The 17,425-nt window shown below is 42.3% G+C and overlaps 2 protein-coding genes across 11 annotated transcripts in view; one reads left to right on the forward strand and one right to left on the reverse strand.

The window, feature by feature from the left end:
- KIAA0586 (KIAA0586 ortholog) overlaps nt 1-2,719 on the reverse strand; it is a 74,261-nt gene extending 71,542 nt beyond the window's left edge. For all 8 annotated transcript variants that reach the window (XR_009967950.1, XM_062635644.1, XM_062635646.1 and 5 more), the window contains exons 1-2: nt 2,282-2,719; nt 683-762 (exon numbers count right to left, since the gene is read on the reverse strand). Coding sequence is in view for 7 of the 8 variants with exons in the window: in XM_062635644.1 (XP_062491628.1) it covers nt 683-762; nt 2,282-2,573 (372 nt within the window). In the remaining variant the exon portion in view is untranslated. The remainder of the gene's footprint in view (nt 1-682; nt 763-2,281) is intronic.
- A 251-nt stretch (nt 2,720-2,970) lies between these two features.
- TIMM9 (translocase of inner mitochondrial membrane 9) lies at nt 2,971-10,097 on the forward strand. Of its 3 annotated transcripts, none has more exons than XM_062635657.1 (4): nt 2,971-2,995; nt 6,429-6,497; nt 6,822-6,917; nt 9,587-10,097. In XM_062635657.1, the coding sequence occupies exons 2-4, from the start codon at nt 6,459-6,461 to the stop codon at nt 9,719-9,721; spliced, it is 270 nt and encodes an 89-aa protein (XP_062491641.1). In that variant the 5' UTR covers nt 2,971-2,995; nt 6,429-6,458; the 3' UTR covers nt 9,722-10,097. The 3 variants fall into 3 exon arrangements, with proteins under 3 accessions (XP_062491641.1, XP_062491640.1, XP_062491639.1); XM_062635656.1 differs by lacking the exon at nt 2,971-2,995 and adding an exon at nt 3,058-3,082; XM_062635655.1 differs by lacking the exon at nt 2,971-2,995 and adding an exon at nt 5,546-6,129.
- The last annotated feature ends 7,328 nt before the right edge of the window (nt 10,098-17,425 follow it).

Consider the following 17,425-nt stretch of genomic DNA (forward strand, 5'->3'; position numbering starts at 1 on the left):
AAGCACCCAACACTGGCTGTGGAACTGAAGGGGCGGAGCTGAATTTTCTTGAAGTGGAGTCCATGGATAATCAAAGTCTACAAAAGCAGCTATAAAGGAAAGTTAGGAAGGCAAAAATCTGTTACTTATTTGGTGGTGTACTCCACCATATTTTTGAGACTTGTTCAGCTCACTAGCTCTACTTTGAGCCATGCAAAAACACTACTGCAGTCCTTTCACAGCACGGGTTAACTTTATCTTCATGTATGCTTATTGACATATGGATGCCCTATGGACAAGTTTCCACTCTATGTAAGAAAGAACAAACAAATCAAAAGGAAATAAGCTTTTTAAGTATTAAAGAGTTCCAATAAACTAATGACCATTTCATTATCTATGATATGAAGAAGAAAACAAATCTGCAGTTTTAGGTTTTTAACAAATATTGTGCCATGTCCAATCAATTACACTAAAATTTAAAAGAAGCCTTGGTATTAATTATGCAACAGGTAGCTATACACAAAGCCCTTCTCAACACTTCGGCATTGATATCACACTGGCAGCAACTGAAAGAAAAAGCAGCTGCACAGTTCCGGTGCAGAAGTTAAGCCAAAGATTTGAGATGCTTTTACAGAAGTTGCAACTTTTTGAGAAAAACATTCTTAGTTCAGGCCTGCAAGAAGCAACATTGACCATTTCTCACCATTTGTGATAAAAACATGGGCTCCGTAGAATTTCCCACTGAAAGCAGACGTTCTGGATACCCTTTAGTACTTGAGACTCCTAAAATAAAAGCAGTTTCTACTGTGATCATAATGATTTGTTACTCATTTTCAATACACCTTGACTAACCCAAACCTAAACATTTCCTCTGCCTGTATCAAGGTAAGTAGCATGGATTGTGTCAGTCATGAATTTGAAGAGTACATGGTAATTACTACTGCCTCATACTATAAAAAACAGACTTAAAATTATTTACTTAATACTACTAAAATAGTTTGCTAAAACAGTTGCAGAAAAGGATGCAATTTGGTTTTTTCCTATTTGCTTACTCATCTGTGTGAGCTTCACTGGTACAGGCAGTTGAACTGTGTATGTTGTTTGTGTCAAGCTGGCGGGGTATAGGAGGAGTAGAGCTGGCTTGTTTGTTTTCCAAAACTACAAAGAAAAAATGGCTTTAACAAGAAAACAGTAGGTAACAGGGAAACTTCTGAATAGTTGTTTAACTGACCAGCTCTGAAACTTGTATTGTTTCATAAAATCTGCAAAAACTGCAGACTGAAAAAGACGAGCTGAATAACTTTCCCAGAATGCCTACTTCCAACATTTAATATTTATTACCTTTCAAGTGTTCAATAAACACTTCTTTAAAAAGGCAAGCTTGTACAGATCTATCTTGAACATCTACTGGCTCAAACTCTCCAGAAAAAGTAATCTTTAAAGAAGGAGAGACAGAGGAAAAGCATCTAAAAGACACTTGATTTCTTCCAGTACAAAACCACAAAATAATTCACACAATTCCATAAAAACATTAAGAAGGCCCAAATATTGGGACTGTTTGTTAGCAGGAGCAATATTCTGTTTGGCACAAATCTGCTTGCTGACTACACTTCGGGCATAAAATTGAAGAGATACAAATGGTCCTAAAACAGTGAGCTACAAACTGCATTAAAAACTGTGACATACAAGAAAGGCATCAATCTTCTTAACTTTAACTCAACTTTGATCCTTGAACACATACAGTTTCATCCTCTGATGCTGCCTAAAACCTTCCTGCCCAGTATATTTGTGAAATTAACAGACATAAGGAAGAAGCTCTTCACTGTTTGGGTGGTAGCACGTTGAAACAGGTTGCTCAGAGAAGCTGTGGCTGCACCATTGCTGGCAATGTTCAAGGCCAGGGTGGATGGTGCTTTGAGCAACCTGGTCTAGTGGAAGGTGTCCCTGCCCATGGCATTCGATAATGGAACTAGATAATCTCTAACGTCCCTTCCAGCACAAACCACTCTATGATGATTCTATGATAAAGGTGAGAGTTACCTAATAATTAAAGACGAGGAATCTGGAGCCAGGACTGGAGTTCTGTTAGCAGAGCGATGACTGACCACCTCACCCTGCACAACTCGTTTTTCACGTGCAAAACACAGCTTGGCAAAACAAACAGATAAACACGACTTTTCAAAGCGTACTAGTGTTTTCAGAAGAAAAACATTCCTTAGTTACGAAGCTACTGCCTGACTGAAAACACTACACAGCTAATTTAGCTGGGCCCGAAGCTGCGGGCTCGCCGTAAATCACGCACCTGCCGGGGGTCCTGGGGTTACTACCCCGCGCGGTGCCCTGCACGCTGACACTGAGGCGGGAGCGCAGGGCGGTCCGCGGTCAGGCAAAGCCGCACAGGTGTCCTGGCACGGAGCAACCACTTCACACCGCTTCCTGACAGCGACAGTCACTTTCCTCACGCGGCCACCAGCTGCTGTCGCAGCCTCAGCGGGCTTCTCCCTCTGGACACCTGTGGAGTGAATGAGCACGTCGTCCGCCGTGAGGCTGCCCAAGGAGTCCGGGCTGAGGCTGGAGCTGCTTCCCGTGTCCATGAGGATCTCGTCACGCAGCTCCGGAGGGGAGTCCAAAGCAGGATCGTGACAAAGAGGCCATGCCTGCGGGCTGGGCGCCAAGGCAGCAGCCGCCCCACCGCCTGCTCCCGCGCAAGGAAAGCGGCCTGAAGGCTGCGGGAAAGTGTTTCCCGCCGCGCCCCGGACACGGCTGCACCGCCGCCGCCCGTGCCGGAAGCACCCGCTGCCATGGCAACGGCGCCCCGCCGCAGCCCCTCACGCGTGCGCGGAGTCCTCTCCCCAGTAGTGTCCGGAAGGGAACCCACTCCCGAGAGCTGCTCTCTTCCAGTAGCGCAGCGCGGGGGACAGATAAGAGCATTGCGCTTCCGGCGGGAGCGTGGAGCTTGCCGGTAAGTGTGTGCTCGCTGATTCCCCTTCCTGCGCGGGGGCTCCATGTGCTGTGGGTGAGTGCGGGCGCAGCAGCTACTGACGGTCCGCTGCGAGCGGGAGGGCCCTGGCGGGGCCCTCAAGCGGTGAGGTATAGCAATGAGGTATGGCAGGCTGGGCTGGGCTGGGGTCGACGGGGATGAGGGATGGAAGAGCTCCTGTGGGAGAAGGAAACCGCGTTCCGTTTCTGGAGCTGTCCCAGTGCCGGTGTCTGTCCCTCCGCTCGTACCGGCGCTGTTGGTCGGGGCTTGGCGTAGTTGGGGTCTCCCTGGGCAGAGAAGCTCAAGGTGCCCTTGAAAGTAAGAGCTGAAAGATGTAGTTAAAAAAACGGAAACAAGTATACAAAATCACGGTGAAGTTGTTTTCTTTCCTGCCACTTCAAGTTAGGGGTTGATGTTACTGTGTCAAAAGTATCAGTCAGGCTTAATCTAACTTAAATAGGCAATCACTTAGGGAAAAACGTGTTTTCTCCTAGGACAGTCACCCTTGGGTGTGTTCAGCCTGTTCAGAGGGGTTCTCAGGTGTCTGATTTCAGACTATGGTAACTTCAGCCTTGGGAAGTCTTCTGCTATTGATTTCTGTTGTCTTCAGAGCAGGGTCTAGCCCACAGCCATGAGATTGTGAATGATAATAATCTGTGCACCAGATCAGTCTGTTACCCAGTCATAGAATCATAGAATAGTTAGGGTTGGAAAGAACCTTAAGATAATCTAGTTCCAACCCCCCTGCCATGGGCAGGGACACCTTACGCTAAATCATACCACCCAAGGCCTCATCCAGCCTGGGCTTGAACACTGCCAGGGACAGAGCATTCACAACTTCCCTGGGCAACCTATTCCAGTGCCTCACCACCCTAACAGGAAAGAATTTCCTTCTTATATCCAATCTAAACTTCGCCTGTTTAAGTTTTAACCCATTACCCCTTGTCCTATCCCTACAGTCTCTCATGAAGAGTCCCTCTCCAGCATCCCTATAGGCCCCCTTCTGACCAGTCCCTTTCTCATCTCACCATGTGTCTCCAAGCGCTGAAAGTAGCATGTGAAAAGAGGAGGAAACCTTTTTGCCCTGAATTTTATGTGATTAGTTTTGCAGCCTGCTTATTTCATAGGTATTTTTTTCTCATAGTTTCATGGAAGAGCTCCAGGGCCTTAAGGAAGGGAGACTTCCTGGCTGTTGGTACTTTCCCAGTGAACCAGCACATCCAGATCATGTGGCCCTTGTTACAGAAGTTTATTTAGAGATAACTGCTTTCTTCAGTGTGACATGTTTAAAAGTGCAGTGCTAAATTCCCAAACCATGTTTAGCCCAGAGGAAAGTAATCCAGACTCTGTAGGCCTGAAGCATGCTGGAGCTGTTTGAGCAGCTCTGCAAGTTCTGTGGTGCATTAGCTGAGGTGCAGAGCCCTGTAATGGATTCTTCTGTCGCCTACTTTTTCTTGTTCCACAGACTGGAGAGAAAGGGGACAAACAGGAAAACTTGAAATGATATATTTAGTAGACTTTAAGAATAAACCAGATATTCTGGGAATGTTTTGGTAGCGCAGTTTTACATGTTTTAGGCAACTATCTATAATTTATGGCTACTGAAGAGGTGCAGTAGAGCCATACAATTTCACTGCCAGCTGTGTGGAAAGTTTAAAATACCTGCAGAGGCACAAGAGTTTCAGACACTTAAAATCAGAGTGTCATTGTGCTGATTTAAATCAGAGCTATCTCCGAAGTGTAACTGTAAAAACTTTGTGGAACTGCAGTTCAGTAAATCTAATTTTTAAGCTTGGCAAACTAGTTGGAGAAGAATAAAAGATGAGGTTTGTTGCAAACAAGCATAACGAAGTAATACCGAGTGTGAGAAAACAGCACTGACAGTTGAAGCCTTTAACTGTGCTTGGGAGAGGACAAAAGTCTTTCCTGTTCTCTGTGTTTTCTAACTCTCTGTTTAATAATCTACTTAATCTGACTCTATAGAATTGTCACTGATTTTCCTTCTAATAGGCTGAGAAATCTCAAGTGGGGTCACCATCCATTTTCACAGGTTGTCCCAAATCAAAGTCATGTCCAATTCTCCTATAACAAATTGATTATTACATTAACCTGAGTAGCCCCTTCTTAGCAACCACAGGCTCTCCTTAAGATTAACCTTTGCAACTTATCTGTCCATGATGAATTCTTGGTTGTGGGGGTATGCATCTTAAATTCAGTATCATGTGCTCTTTGCCTCCAGTCCCTGAACTAGCTTACTGTGCAGTGGCAAAGCATAATGCTAAAAGGCTGATGTTATAATCCCTTTGCTGCTGGAAGGGAGTGTTGGGAGAGTGCACACTTGTGACAGCTCCACAGTGCTATTTTTAGTTGCTTAGTTTTCTTTCCATTGTACAAATTATTATTGTCTCTTTGTTCTTGTTTAGAAGGCTTGCTTACCCTATCCCTTACCCCTGCCAAGAAACTGGAATAGTTTAAGATTTCTAAAACATTAATGTCTTGCTCAAAATTTGGCAAAACGTAATACAGGATTAACTGTAAATAGCTCTCGCTAAAGGGCTGAATGAACTTTCTTCACAAAGAGATTGCACTTCAGTGCTAATTTTCCTTCCACAAGTTGACATGAATTAAACTGAAGGATCTTGTTCTTGTTAACATGTAATATTACTTTGCATTATCATCTGGGATAGGTCTTAGATAATGTGTAAATTAAGGGAAAAGGAAGACTACCTTTCAGTATTCTACTAGGAAACCAGCAGGGATGCTTTCAAGCCTCATTTACTGTGTTGGATTAGGAATGTGAGTCTTCCATGAGGATAATAGCTTAAATTCTTGGATCCATGGTTGTTCATTCTTCCCTTTTTTTCTGTGTATTTCACTTCCTTTAAGGCCATTCTCATTCTTCTGTGGGTTTTTACATTTAATTCACTATGTTCAATGACCAGAACATTTGGTCTAGTTTAAGTGTTTGGTGAGAATGTAGCTACATAGAAACCAGGCATCTGCATCTCTGCAAGCTGTCCTATGCTGCATTTATTTGGAGTGGCTACAATTCCAATACTTGCCTTTCTTCCTTACTGTCTTTACAGATGGCATGGAAAATCACTGAAACTGTAAGGCTAGAAAATATTATTGCTTGCTTCTCCTTCCCACTCCCACCCTAGTTCTACTGTGTGAGTTTGAAAGCATTTATAGCATTTAAAGTGATTAAAAAAAAAATTCTATAACTGTTTGAAAGGCTTAAAAAGTGTCAAAAGTACAGTAGTTAACAGGTGTATCTGTGGAGGTTTCATGCCTGGACATTTTTAACTGAGTGCATTTAAAATAGATAACTTTCTTTCAACTGGATGGCTTGAAAGTTCTCTAGCAAAGCTGCATTTAAACACAATTCAAGGACATAAAATTGATTCTGTTGTATAATGCTGCAGTTCATATATATGATTTTTGCGTGAAACTTGACTTTTATCTTCAGAACAGGTGACTGAATTGCAAGCAGTAGAATATGGCTGGACAAATCTCGGAAGCTGATCAGATCAAGCAGGTAAGATGCTGTATTCATGAGTGGTGCCTTTGAAGATCTTCTGTAACTTTGTCACATAGAGTAAAAGGTGTAGGGCATCGAGAAGGACAAAAATTTTTTTTGTAGCAACCAAAATTTAAACATTTGGGCCATTGATAAACACAGTATAGTATCTGATTTGAAATACTAGCAGTATTTGGTGCTGACATATTCTGACTAATAGTAAATTTTTCTACTGACTCATTCTTGAAATGTTACTGTCACAAAATGGCCCATGCAGCTGTGCATAAAAAAAGTTAATGTAGAAATTTTTCTTAATACTCATTGTCCAATTTTTATTTATAGTTCAAGGAGTTTCTTGGAACATACAATAAAATTACAGAAAACTGCTTCCTGGATTGCATAAAAGATTTCACTAGCAGAGAAGTTAAACCAGAAGAGGTAGGTATATGCTTTTAATGACCCTTTGGTAGAATTGCTGTATAGCATTCGAGTTTCAGAAGCAATTTAGGAAGTTTTGATCTTTCAACTAGTTAAAAAGGTAGGTAGCAGTCTTTAGTGGAGTACAGGTGTCTGGAATGTAGCAAGCAACTTAGTGAAAGAAACAGCTTGTCTGTAGTTTTTGCTTCTCCAGATATGTCCAAGGGGATGCCAGATACTTCTTTGCACCCTAATAGTCTGTTTGCAAAGAGAAATCAACCAAGCAACCGAAGTAAAGTGCTTTTCACGTATTAAGATCATCAGCTACAAATTATGGGGTAGGACCTCTTGAGGTTTTGTCATTGTCTTTTCAGTATGTACACAAAGGGAGTCTTCCTGATCTCACTTGAATATTGGCTGCTTATTGCAATTCTGTGTATTTCATTCTTTGAGCTGTCAGTGGAGGTTCTTGTGCCTCAACTTCTGATGGATGGTATCTTTATGGACATGGAAGTTGCCTACCTGCAGCCTGCATCCCATTCTTTGAAGGTAGAATCCTACTGAAATACTTGTTTACCTGTCTATGTTCCCTGCTTTGTAGTGAGCCACAGAAATGCAGGTCTCCAGAGCTCTGGCTGTGAAATCCACTTCTGCATTGCAGGAAGCTCCATCACATCACAGACATCTGCAAAAAAGATTAAGCTCTCGATTACATTAGTTGCATGGGTTTTGCCTCACCTCTCCTCTCCTGTTGAGAGGCTGTTTCAGAAGCTCATAATTTTGTTGGTTAAAAGTCTAATAAACTTTGCATGACTCTGCTGGCAGAAATAAACAACCCGAAGTTTTAAACTAACCATTGTTTTTGAGCATTTTCTGCCTCCTTGGACTTTAACTCCTCAGCATAGGTAAAAATTATGTCTCCTTTCAGCTTTTGTTCTGCTGCTCTAAGCAAAGCTCTCTTACCTTCCTTCCCAAGATGGATTCCTTGTTTCCCTGATCTTCTCTGCATCTGCTTTAAAAGAATTTTTATTACCTGTAGGAGGTCAGAATTATTCTAGATAGGGTTTGTACTATCTTTTAACAAGTCATTTTGAATTGCTTGAACAATACAAGGAGTGTCAGCTAACAGAACTGGCAGAGGTGTTGGCAGCACAACTCTTTACCTTTCTGGATGGTATTTGATTTCTGTTAGGGGACTGCACTTTCTCTGCTACCCAAGTGTTACTAGAATTTCTTTAAAAGTAGCAGTTCATATAGTCTTTCATTGAAGACCTGAAATCCAAAGCAAATGAACACTCATTGGAGGGGAATTAAAGCTTTAGACCCCCAAAATACTTTTAGATTCCTTTTTTCTTTTTTTCTCCTTTCTTTCTTTCTGTGGTCTGCAAAGGGCCATCAGTAGGACAGGAGCCATTGAAGGCTAGGAAGAATCTCTCTGATGGGTAGTAAGTTTTGCCCGTGATTATCCATTAGGGGGTTTCTTGCAGAGCATCTGGCTCTGGCCCCTGCTGGAAACACAGTGGTCTAGATGCACCACTGGACTGTTCTTGCATGGAAATTCCTATGTTTCTCTTCCAAGTTGTAGTTTCTTATTATATAATTAATCTTAATACCTCCATGAATCTCCTTTGAGAGTCTCCATTTGAAACAACAGCTTCTGACCTTTTTCCCTACAGCAAGACTGCACTGCAAGTCTAGACTTCCCCAGGCACCATATCGCAAATACCACACTCTCTGGGAGCAGTGGCTTGGGGTAGTTCCAGAATTTGATTCCTAGTGGAACTTGGCTCCTGCTCAACAGGTTTTGCCATAGCTGATGCTAGGTCAAGGAGAGAGAAGGACAGGTGGTATGCAAAGCTGCAATGTTTTTTCTTGATCATTTTTAGCCCCTCTGCTTTTCACATCCCTCCATGCTAAGCAAAATCAAAGCAGTTTCAGATTTTCTAGTAATCAAGCAAATTTGGTGTCTTTCTATCTAAATTTGCTAACTTTTACAGTGATAGTAAACGCTTAGAACCACAATGCACAATATCCAATTGGTAAAACAGTTGCTCAGAAACCATCTCATAAATCTTTCTTTACACTTAAACCCCCCTACCCCAAACCTCTAAATTTAAAATATGCTACCATGGGTGGAATAAGCCCAGGTATTTATTTCCCTGTCCAGCTGACTGAGAACTTGAGGGTACTCTGGTTGCTTTTGTGCAGGTTAACCAAGGAGGTGCAAGAAGACTGATAGAGCTAATAGGAACTAGAAAAGGTTAAACTGAGCTAGCATACAGTAGACAACATCTGACTGTCAAAGATGTGTGCTTGTAAACAAAACTTTAAAGAGACACTAATTTAATAGATTTATTATTTATTGCAAAATAAAATGCTTTACATACTTTCTCAAGAGGAGTCCAAGGAAGAAATGGTAGTATCTCCTAGATCTTCATGCTTTCCACGAAGACCGTCATATGAGAATTTATATTAAAGGATATTTATATTAAAAGATATTCCAGACATCCCTTAAAAACTAAACTTCCCATTTTCCACTGTGCACAACTAGGCCCTCACCTTGAAGCTTAACACAGAATATGAGATGTAGTCATCACATTGTTTATCACTGTATATGATCATATCTTGGGTGCTGTTAGAGGAAGTGTTTTAATTACTGTTTGAAGCCTTCTGTTTCCCTCTTCCTCTAGATGACTTGCTCAGACCACTGCCTACAGAAGTACTTAAAAATGACACAAAGGATCTCCATGAGATTCCAGGAGTACCACATCCAGCAGAATGAAGCTCTGGCAGCTAAAGCAGGACTGCTTAGTGCACCTCGTTAGATAAGAGCGCTCTGTTCAGACTTTACAAGCAGTGTCAGTGTTTGTTGGGCAAGAACACATTTTGGATTTTCTACTGTCAGGATGTGTGTCCAGCAACTCACAGTTCTAGGTGCTGTTCAGACAGTAGAAACTATGGAAGGTTAAACAAGAAATTAGTCATGGTGGACTGGCAATGGAGTCTGTTTCTGAGGTTCTTTTCGCTCTACAATGGAATACTACTGATAGAAACTGCTCCAGGGCCTGCAGACTGGTATGTTTAACTTTCAAGGGTGGTGGGAGGGTTATGCTTCCTTTCTGCTAGGACTGATTCAGATAAATAAATGGAATATGGGAAATACACTTTTTTTTTATTTAATTAAAATGAATGGGAACTATACATTTGTATGTATGTTCTTTCCAGAGATATGCTTTCAGGACACTGCTTAAGCAGTGTTTTGTTGGCTGTGGTCTCATTCCTCAGCTACTACAGAGTTCTGTTTGTTCATTGCTGGTTTAAGTTGCTCTTAGGTAACAGAATCAGTTACTTTGTTTTAGCAGCTGGGGATTTGTGAATGTGTAATTTCTCTTAATTTGGGAAGAATTTCTGTTGAGCCATCCTCACAGAGCTTTGTGATCATTCTGACTCTCCTAGAATGGTGATGATGAGAGTATCAAGGCAAGGGTGGTTATAAACAGATGGCTGCTGTAACCAAGGGGTTCAGGTAGGCAGAGATGCTCTGCCACCTTATCCTGAGGTTATGTTTGCCTCATGCTTCACCATGTCATTTACAAGGGATGTGAGTGCATCATTAGCAGTGCTTGTGCCCAAGGCAGCTCCTTGTTTCCCCCGGGTCCTTCAAATTCAGCTCTCTTGTCTGAGGCAAGCATGATGCACTCCAAGCAACTAAGCTTGGAGTGCAATTCCAATTTCTCCTTTAATTGTCAGAGTGCCAAGAGGAAGTATAAGGTATGCACAAAGCAATGTTTCTTTTGCTGTTGGGTGAGTACAGAGAGAAGTCTGTGGAAACCACCTGTTCTGATGTGATTTTGGTTGAAAGGATTCTGACAGCTGAAATCCTGCAGTCACGCTGTCAGTACAGTAGATGATAGCTAACAGGCACATTTTACTTACAACTAATCAAATGCAGCAACAAAAGGAACTGAACATCAGGATTACCACACTGCCCATATGCTTTTTTGTCATTACCTTCCCTGTAGTTTTTTATTTCCAGCAGCACTTTGAAATAATGATTTTCTGCCTGTTTTCAGTTGTTTATTTTTTTAGATTGGAGGGTTTTTGTCTTTACTACTACAGCTCTCAGCTCTCCAGGCTGTGGATTACTAGGCCTGACAGCAGCACAGTACACCTGCTGCTTGCACTGGATGCTGTTCTGTTTGCTGCTGTTTAAAGCTGCCACAGCTCTCCACAGAAATCTGTTCATGTGTCTTTTTTCAAAGGTGGAAGAAACAAGTATGTTCCTGCAGTCTCATTTACATATGTTTTCTACTAGCCATATTGCAGCTTTTTCCTATGTAGCCCATGCCTTGTTACCTCAGAGATGGCTAAGAGCTTACTCTAAAATAGTAAAGGCTAAAAAAGAGCCAAAATAAGGCAGCAAGTCTCTGATGTTGTGGTCTCAAAAGAGTAACAGGCTAATAATGTCTAGATTGCTTGCTAACATCGTTATGGCCACCACTGTTATGGTCAATTACAAATAATATATCCATAGTAAAGATTTAAGGCTTTCTTTAAAGCAGTCTTTTTGCTAAACATTGGAAAATAATACATGATTGGAATTATTTTCTGTTGTACTTCAGAGTGCAAAGAGAACAGTTGCTCAGAAAACCCCTCTCTACAACTACCTGAAAAATGGAGCCAGGAGGTAGCTGATATCTTTTCCCAAGTAACAAGTGACAGGATGAGGTAACAGCCTCAGACTGTGCCAGTGGAGGTTTAGATTGGCTATTAGGAAAAATTTCTTTATGGAGAGGGTGCTCAGGCATTGGAATAGGCTGTCTAAGGCAGTGGTTGAATCGCCATCCCTGGAAGTGTTCAAAAACCGTGTAGATGAGGCCCTCAGTGACATGGTTTGGGGTGGAGCTGGCAGTCCTGGGGTAATGTTTGGACCTGATAATCTTAAAGGTCTTTTCCAACCTAGTTGATTCTATTCTATTAAAAGTATCACTGGAAGCATAACCATTGGGTTGACAGCTGCTACCTTGATAAGAAGCTGGCCAGACAAAAATTCTTGACTTCCACAGAAGCAATTTTCTTATAGCGACTGTAGTTTGCTTACAGATGTGTCTGTAATTAGAGTGGAAAACAAGTTGCAATATTGCTGCACAGAAATACATGCTTTTTAGGATAACCAATTTTGTCCTAGTCTAATTCACTCCCAAAATACTGTTATCTTTCCCTACCTTTCAGTCCACATTATTGAAGAAAGATGATACAAATATACTCTTAGCTTGGAAACAGAGCGCATCCACGTAACTAAAGCATCCATGTGACGCAGAAAGCAGCAGTGAAAACTTTCTTAATGGTTTCTTAAAGGTTAAATTGCTTTGCTGAAGTTTGACTTCCCTTTGCTTCCTTGATGAGTCAGCACATCCTGATGGCAGGCTCAGATCAGGTTATTTAGAAAACTGCACCACATAAGATTTTAAGAGAATTTGTGAGTTGAGAATAGTTCATGACACAGTGTTTCAGTGCCTCTCAAGTGCTTTGTCAGTGTGTATTCTCACAGCGTTGCAGCTGGTCATTCCTCCTTGGAGCAAGATCTCCCAGCACCCAATTCTCACAAATATTTAACTGCAAATGCAAGAATTAGTATTTCTACAGCACCTGGATGGACATCTGTGAAGGCTGGGACAGTCATGTGAAGGCTGGAAGTGTCTACAAAGGCAGGCCAGGCTATGTGTTTTCTGCCCTGGAAGAGTATTCTGACCTCCATGACATAGCTTAATCTGGAGTGTTCTCCATCCCTGTCTTTGAACAGCTTCAAGTTTCCAAGGCATAATGAAATACACAGCCAAAATCAGAATAAAAATGAGGATACAGCTTAGTCTCTGGATACGGTATTTATGAGGAGCGAGGAGAGTAGGTGAATCACCTTGATGGGACATGTTAGGTTAGGGGCAGGAATGGAACCAATTCTGATTGAAAGAGCAGCAAAGGATGAAAACTGGAGTGCTGCTGAGGAAGGAATTCTGAGAAAGCTGTGAAAAAAAATAAGACGGAGTGGAGGTGGGAGGGCAGAGAAGGCAATAGGAGCACAGCCTCCAAAACCTAGCTTGATGGAAGGTGAGCTAGTGAGCAAATGTTCATGTGGAGGTGATGTTCATTGCAGCAGAGACAGAAACACAGACCCTTCCTTCTGAAATGTCTGAATGAGAAGGCTAGGAAAATATGCAATTGCTAATCAGCCCACACAAAATAAAACTATTTCAACGACAAGGGTCAAATGAGAGGCTTGCTCCAGAATGCCCTGTACATCAGTGGTACTGGTAGAATAATAGAATCAAACATCTGGAAAATTGTAATAGAGGTTCCCTGAATTCTCTCAAGGACCAGAAGCAAAGTCCTAATTTCTGTAACCTGCTGTTGAGCTTCAACTACTGAGCTCTCTGCTGGAAGACAAGGAATGTATTTGACTACAATCTTCTGTAAGTGAGGTGTGGGTTACACACCTAATGCCTGGAGATAAATTATGGTTATGACTTCAGTGCAACCCGGCTTTCCTCTGCTCTCTTAAATACCTAATTCTTGAAAACCAGAGTCTAAGCAACAGCTGTTTTTCTTAGCCAGGCTAGGAAATCAGCACACAGCATTTGTGGGATCCTGTTCTAATCTTGGGAAGTCCATTAAGCTCAGCTCCAAAATTTTTTCTATGACTCTGGCCTAAACTCTAAAACCCCCAAAAACACTGAGAGCTTGCAACACCTAAATATGCATCCTGCTTGCACCTTGAGTTTTAAGATGACAACATTAAATGAACTCAAAGTTACAACTCTTCTAAATACTAGATTACTATGTTGTTTGGGTTTTGTTATTTTTAATTATATTTTACCTTAACTTGGTGCTTCAGCGTTTTGGTGCTCTTCCTGTAAACACAACAGGGATTGTTCAACAGTCAAGCTTTAGCAATTCAGGACTGTAGAATGATGACGTCTCTTCTCCCAGGACTTCTCAGGTACACAAACAGATGCAACTGAAAGACTCTAAATCACTTAAAAAAAAAAAAAAAACATAAAGAAAGGTTACACTTACAGACTACTTGAATGGACCAGGGCTCGTCCTGTGCAGCAAGACATGCTCTAATCACCTCATCGGTAGGAAGGGAGTTGTTGGCCGCCCCTGCTGCGTGTCTGTACTGTGGGGGCTGCTTAGATCTTGGGCCCAAAGTGCCTCTCGGCCACGGGAGACACGGGTCTCCTGGGGACGGCGGTCCTGCACCTCCTCCCCCGGGGCCTACAGCCCGCCCAGCCCTTCGCGGGGAGCCCGCCCGCCGGCCACCCCTTCTCCTCAGACGGGAGCGCGCTGGCTCGGGCTGGGCGCAGCGCGATGGCGGAGGGTTCTTCCTCCCCCCCCCCCCCGTCAGGGCCGTGTGGCCACTGCCTCCTTTGAACTGCCGCGCCTTGAAACGCGGCCTGAGCAGGGCCCACTGCGGCGGCGGCGAGCCCTCTGTAACACCCCTCAGGCGTGAGCAGAGCGTCCTGCAGCCAGTGTGTGCGGAGGAAAGAAACAAAACAAACCCCACAGGGTCCTTACAGGGTTCTATTGCCTTCGGGGTATGCAGGAAGATGTCTCAGAGGGAAGCGAAAGGTTGCGGCTGGCGGCAGGTGAGAAAGGTGACCGGGTGGCGGCCATGGCCGGTGGGGGGCCGCTTACCTGTGGGAAGGCGGCAGAGCTGGAGCCACCGGCGTGACAGGGCCTTAAACAGAAATCGAGAGAGGGAAACATGTCAAAACCGACAGTGCCAAGAGACCCAGGGCAGCGCAGGCAATCGAGGACTGGACTGCAAAAAGCGAGACACCATTGAGAAGCTGCTGGGATGGCACAGGATCACCACACAGAGGGTGGGAAGCAGAGAGTAAGCAGGAGAAATTAAGGGGTTGGGGTTTTTCCTTCTTTTCCTTTTTAAATTACTTTAAACCATACCCATTCCTAAGAGTAGTTTTCAGGAAATAAATGAGCATCAAGAGACAGAGCTTGAAGCTGCACATACACGTGAACAAGTGGCTTGTTTACAATCCAGTCCACCCTTGTGCAAGAAAACGAAGTCTTTCATACAAATTCCACATCTTACCTCTGCTTACGAAACACATAGCTGGCAGGATCATGGCAAATTAGGTCAGACTGTACCCAGATGAAGGATTAGTGGAGGAGTAGTTTAGAAATAGCTGAAGACACTGACAGGTCTGGAATGGAAAATGTTCTTCGGTTATTCTGCAGGGAAAGGGAGAGGCTTTGCCAGCAGTACATAACCTTGCCCCTCACCAACAAGGCTCAGAGTGAGAGTTAAGCAAACACTACTGATAAACAACCTGCAAGTTTTCACAGCTGTAATGGAGCTCTAGTGCTGATTTTCTTTGCTGTTAAGCAATGAAACACAGAGGAGGTGAGCCTTGCAATACTTCTGTGGTTCTATTCATCACAAGTGAGCTGTACTAGTGAATTAAATGTCGTAAAGAGACGCTTTTTCACGTTCGAAAACTATTGGTGTAGCATTAGCAACAGCATAAGGTTACTAATATAAATAGCAGGTAGTTGCAGACCTGAAGCAGAACCAACCAGCACAGCCCTGCTCTGAAACAGAAAGGATTTCTCTGAAAATGGGAAGCAGGAATAGTAACATAAATAGTGCTGAGGTAATTCAAAACAAAGAGGAACCCAGGAAAGGCCTATTCTTAGAAAGGCTGAGAAACAGCTGTTTTCACAGTTAAGATTGTCTTATCTTTTCAGTTTTCTTAAAATGGCAATGCAGTGAGTATTTGGGTTGCAACTAATCACAAAACCCACCATGCAACTGCATTGAAACAAACACATATTCAGACCAGTAACACTGCAACATGAGAAACTGAATTTATATATATTACTCCAAAGCAGGGCATGAGACTAAAAACTGCTCATGTAATCTGGGGAACTCACAAATTTCCGAAACAAGTAAAAAACACAGGTGAATACTTCTAAACTCTCCCAGAAATCTCTAAAAAAAATCATCATTCTATTCGGTGGAAGATAATCTGGTAGAATAACAGATTCTTCTCAAAATTTGCAGGCAATAGCTTGATAGAAAGTGTGAGTTAATTACAAAATATCTTTTTCCTAAGCCCTGGAATTACAGTGAGTCAGTCTCTGGCAACATCTCCACTGGTTCCCCGCTTTATTACGTGCCTTACATCCCCAGAGGTAGTCTATCCTGCACACTGTAGCAAATAATAAAACCCCAAGTACAGACAAGTGAAAATAGCCAAGATTTTAATGCACAAAATGCAAGGGCATGGCGAGGTAAACAGCTGGAGATACTTTTGTTAACTGATTCATCTTCTTTTGTTTTGGCTTATGAATCGGTCTTCCGGCTCATCTGTCAGATTTATTTCAAACAATCAAACCAAACATGCTCTTAAGAAAACAGCACTAAGTCTAAGCACTACTGTTGTTAAAGAATTCCAGTAAATGCTATCCAGAAATCCCATTTGGCTGCCTCAGCTGTCCAAGAATATTTTTAATGGGGTAAAGAGGAACCTTTTATAAGAACATTCATTTTTTTTTAAAATGTGGCATTCCATCTGGTCAGTAAACCAGAGAGAGAAGCCTCTCGAGTGAATAGTCTGACTGAGACCTGGGAATTGACGGTCCTTAGATTCAGATTCTTTTTCCAGCTCCCCATCAAAGCCATCCTGGGTAATTTTGGTAGCCATTACTATGTGGCTCCCTACCCTTAAAATGAGAATATGCATCCATGTCAAAAATTTCTGCCTTGTTTATTCTAATACTGCACTTTTAAAAAACATTGGATTCAGGCAGAACTTAACAAAGAGTGAAGAAGTGATTTAATCCCCTTTTTTACTACTGTCCTTCAAACTAAAGGCCTCTGCCAATCCCTGTGAAGGTCAAATACATTATGCTTCATGAAGAAACACACTTATTTTCCCTTGTTATGCTTTTCTTTCACTGGTAATTACTACTGTAAATCTGTTTAACGTCTGTTGAAATAATGGCTTGTTGTTACTGTTCTGACATTCTCCTGCCAGATCTGTTCAAACTGTTGTAAGAGATTTCTCATCTGATAGAGCAGTCAGAAACAAGCGGAGATTCAACTGGGTGTTACATATTAGAGAGAAGAAACTCAGTAGTATACATGTAGCTGGTACGCTTTATGGAAAGGAAAAACTAAAACAAGTAGGGAAATTAACTTTTTCTTACCTTATGTCCTTGCATGCCAATGTTTCAAGCTTTTTCCAATTTTCAGGTATATGCTAATTAAAAAGTAATAGATCTGCCAGAAATCTGATCTTTGTCTCCACTGCAGGAGGCAGGGGGAGCCAGAATTCTCTTGCAGCCCTCTTCTTTTTAAGTTTCAACAGCATTTGATCCCATAACCTTGTATTTTTTCTTCCTTCTAAACTTGAAATATAATTTTGAGAAAAACTGTAAAAGATAGAAGGCAGGATAACAGCATGAAGACTGCCAAGAGGGTGTTTTATTTTTGCTTGCTCTTG

Source organism: Pezoporus occidentalis, unplaced genomic scaffold, assembly GCF_034315485.1.
Source record: "Pezoporus occidentalis ecotype Australia unplaced genomic scaffold, CSIRO_AGI_Poc_V1 ctg46, whole genome shotgun sequence".
In the NCBI taxonomy this organism is placed as follows: Eukaryota; Metazoa; Chordata; class Aves; order Psittaciformes; family Psittacidae; genus Pezoporus; species Pezoporus occidentalis.

Coding starts and splice junctions, on each gene's coding strand:
- TIMM9 (XM_062635657.1), top strand. CDS start 6,459: ATGGCTGGACAAATCTCGGAAGCTGATCAGATCAAGCAG. Junction 6,498..6,821: donor AAGCTGATCAGATCAAGCAG/GTAAGATGCTGT, acceptor TTTTATTTATAG/TTCAAGGAGTTTCTTGGAAC. Junction 6,918..9,586: donor GAGAAGTTAAACCAGAAGAG/GTAGGTATATGC, acceptor CTCTTCCTCTAG/ATGACTTGCTCAGACCACTG.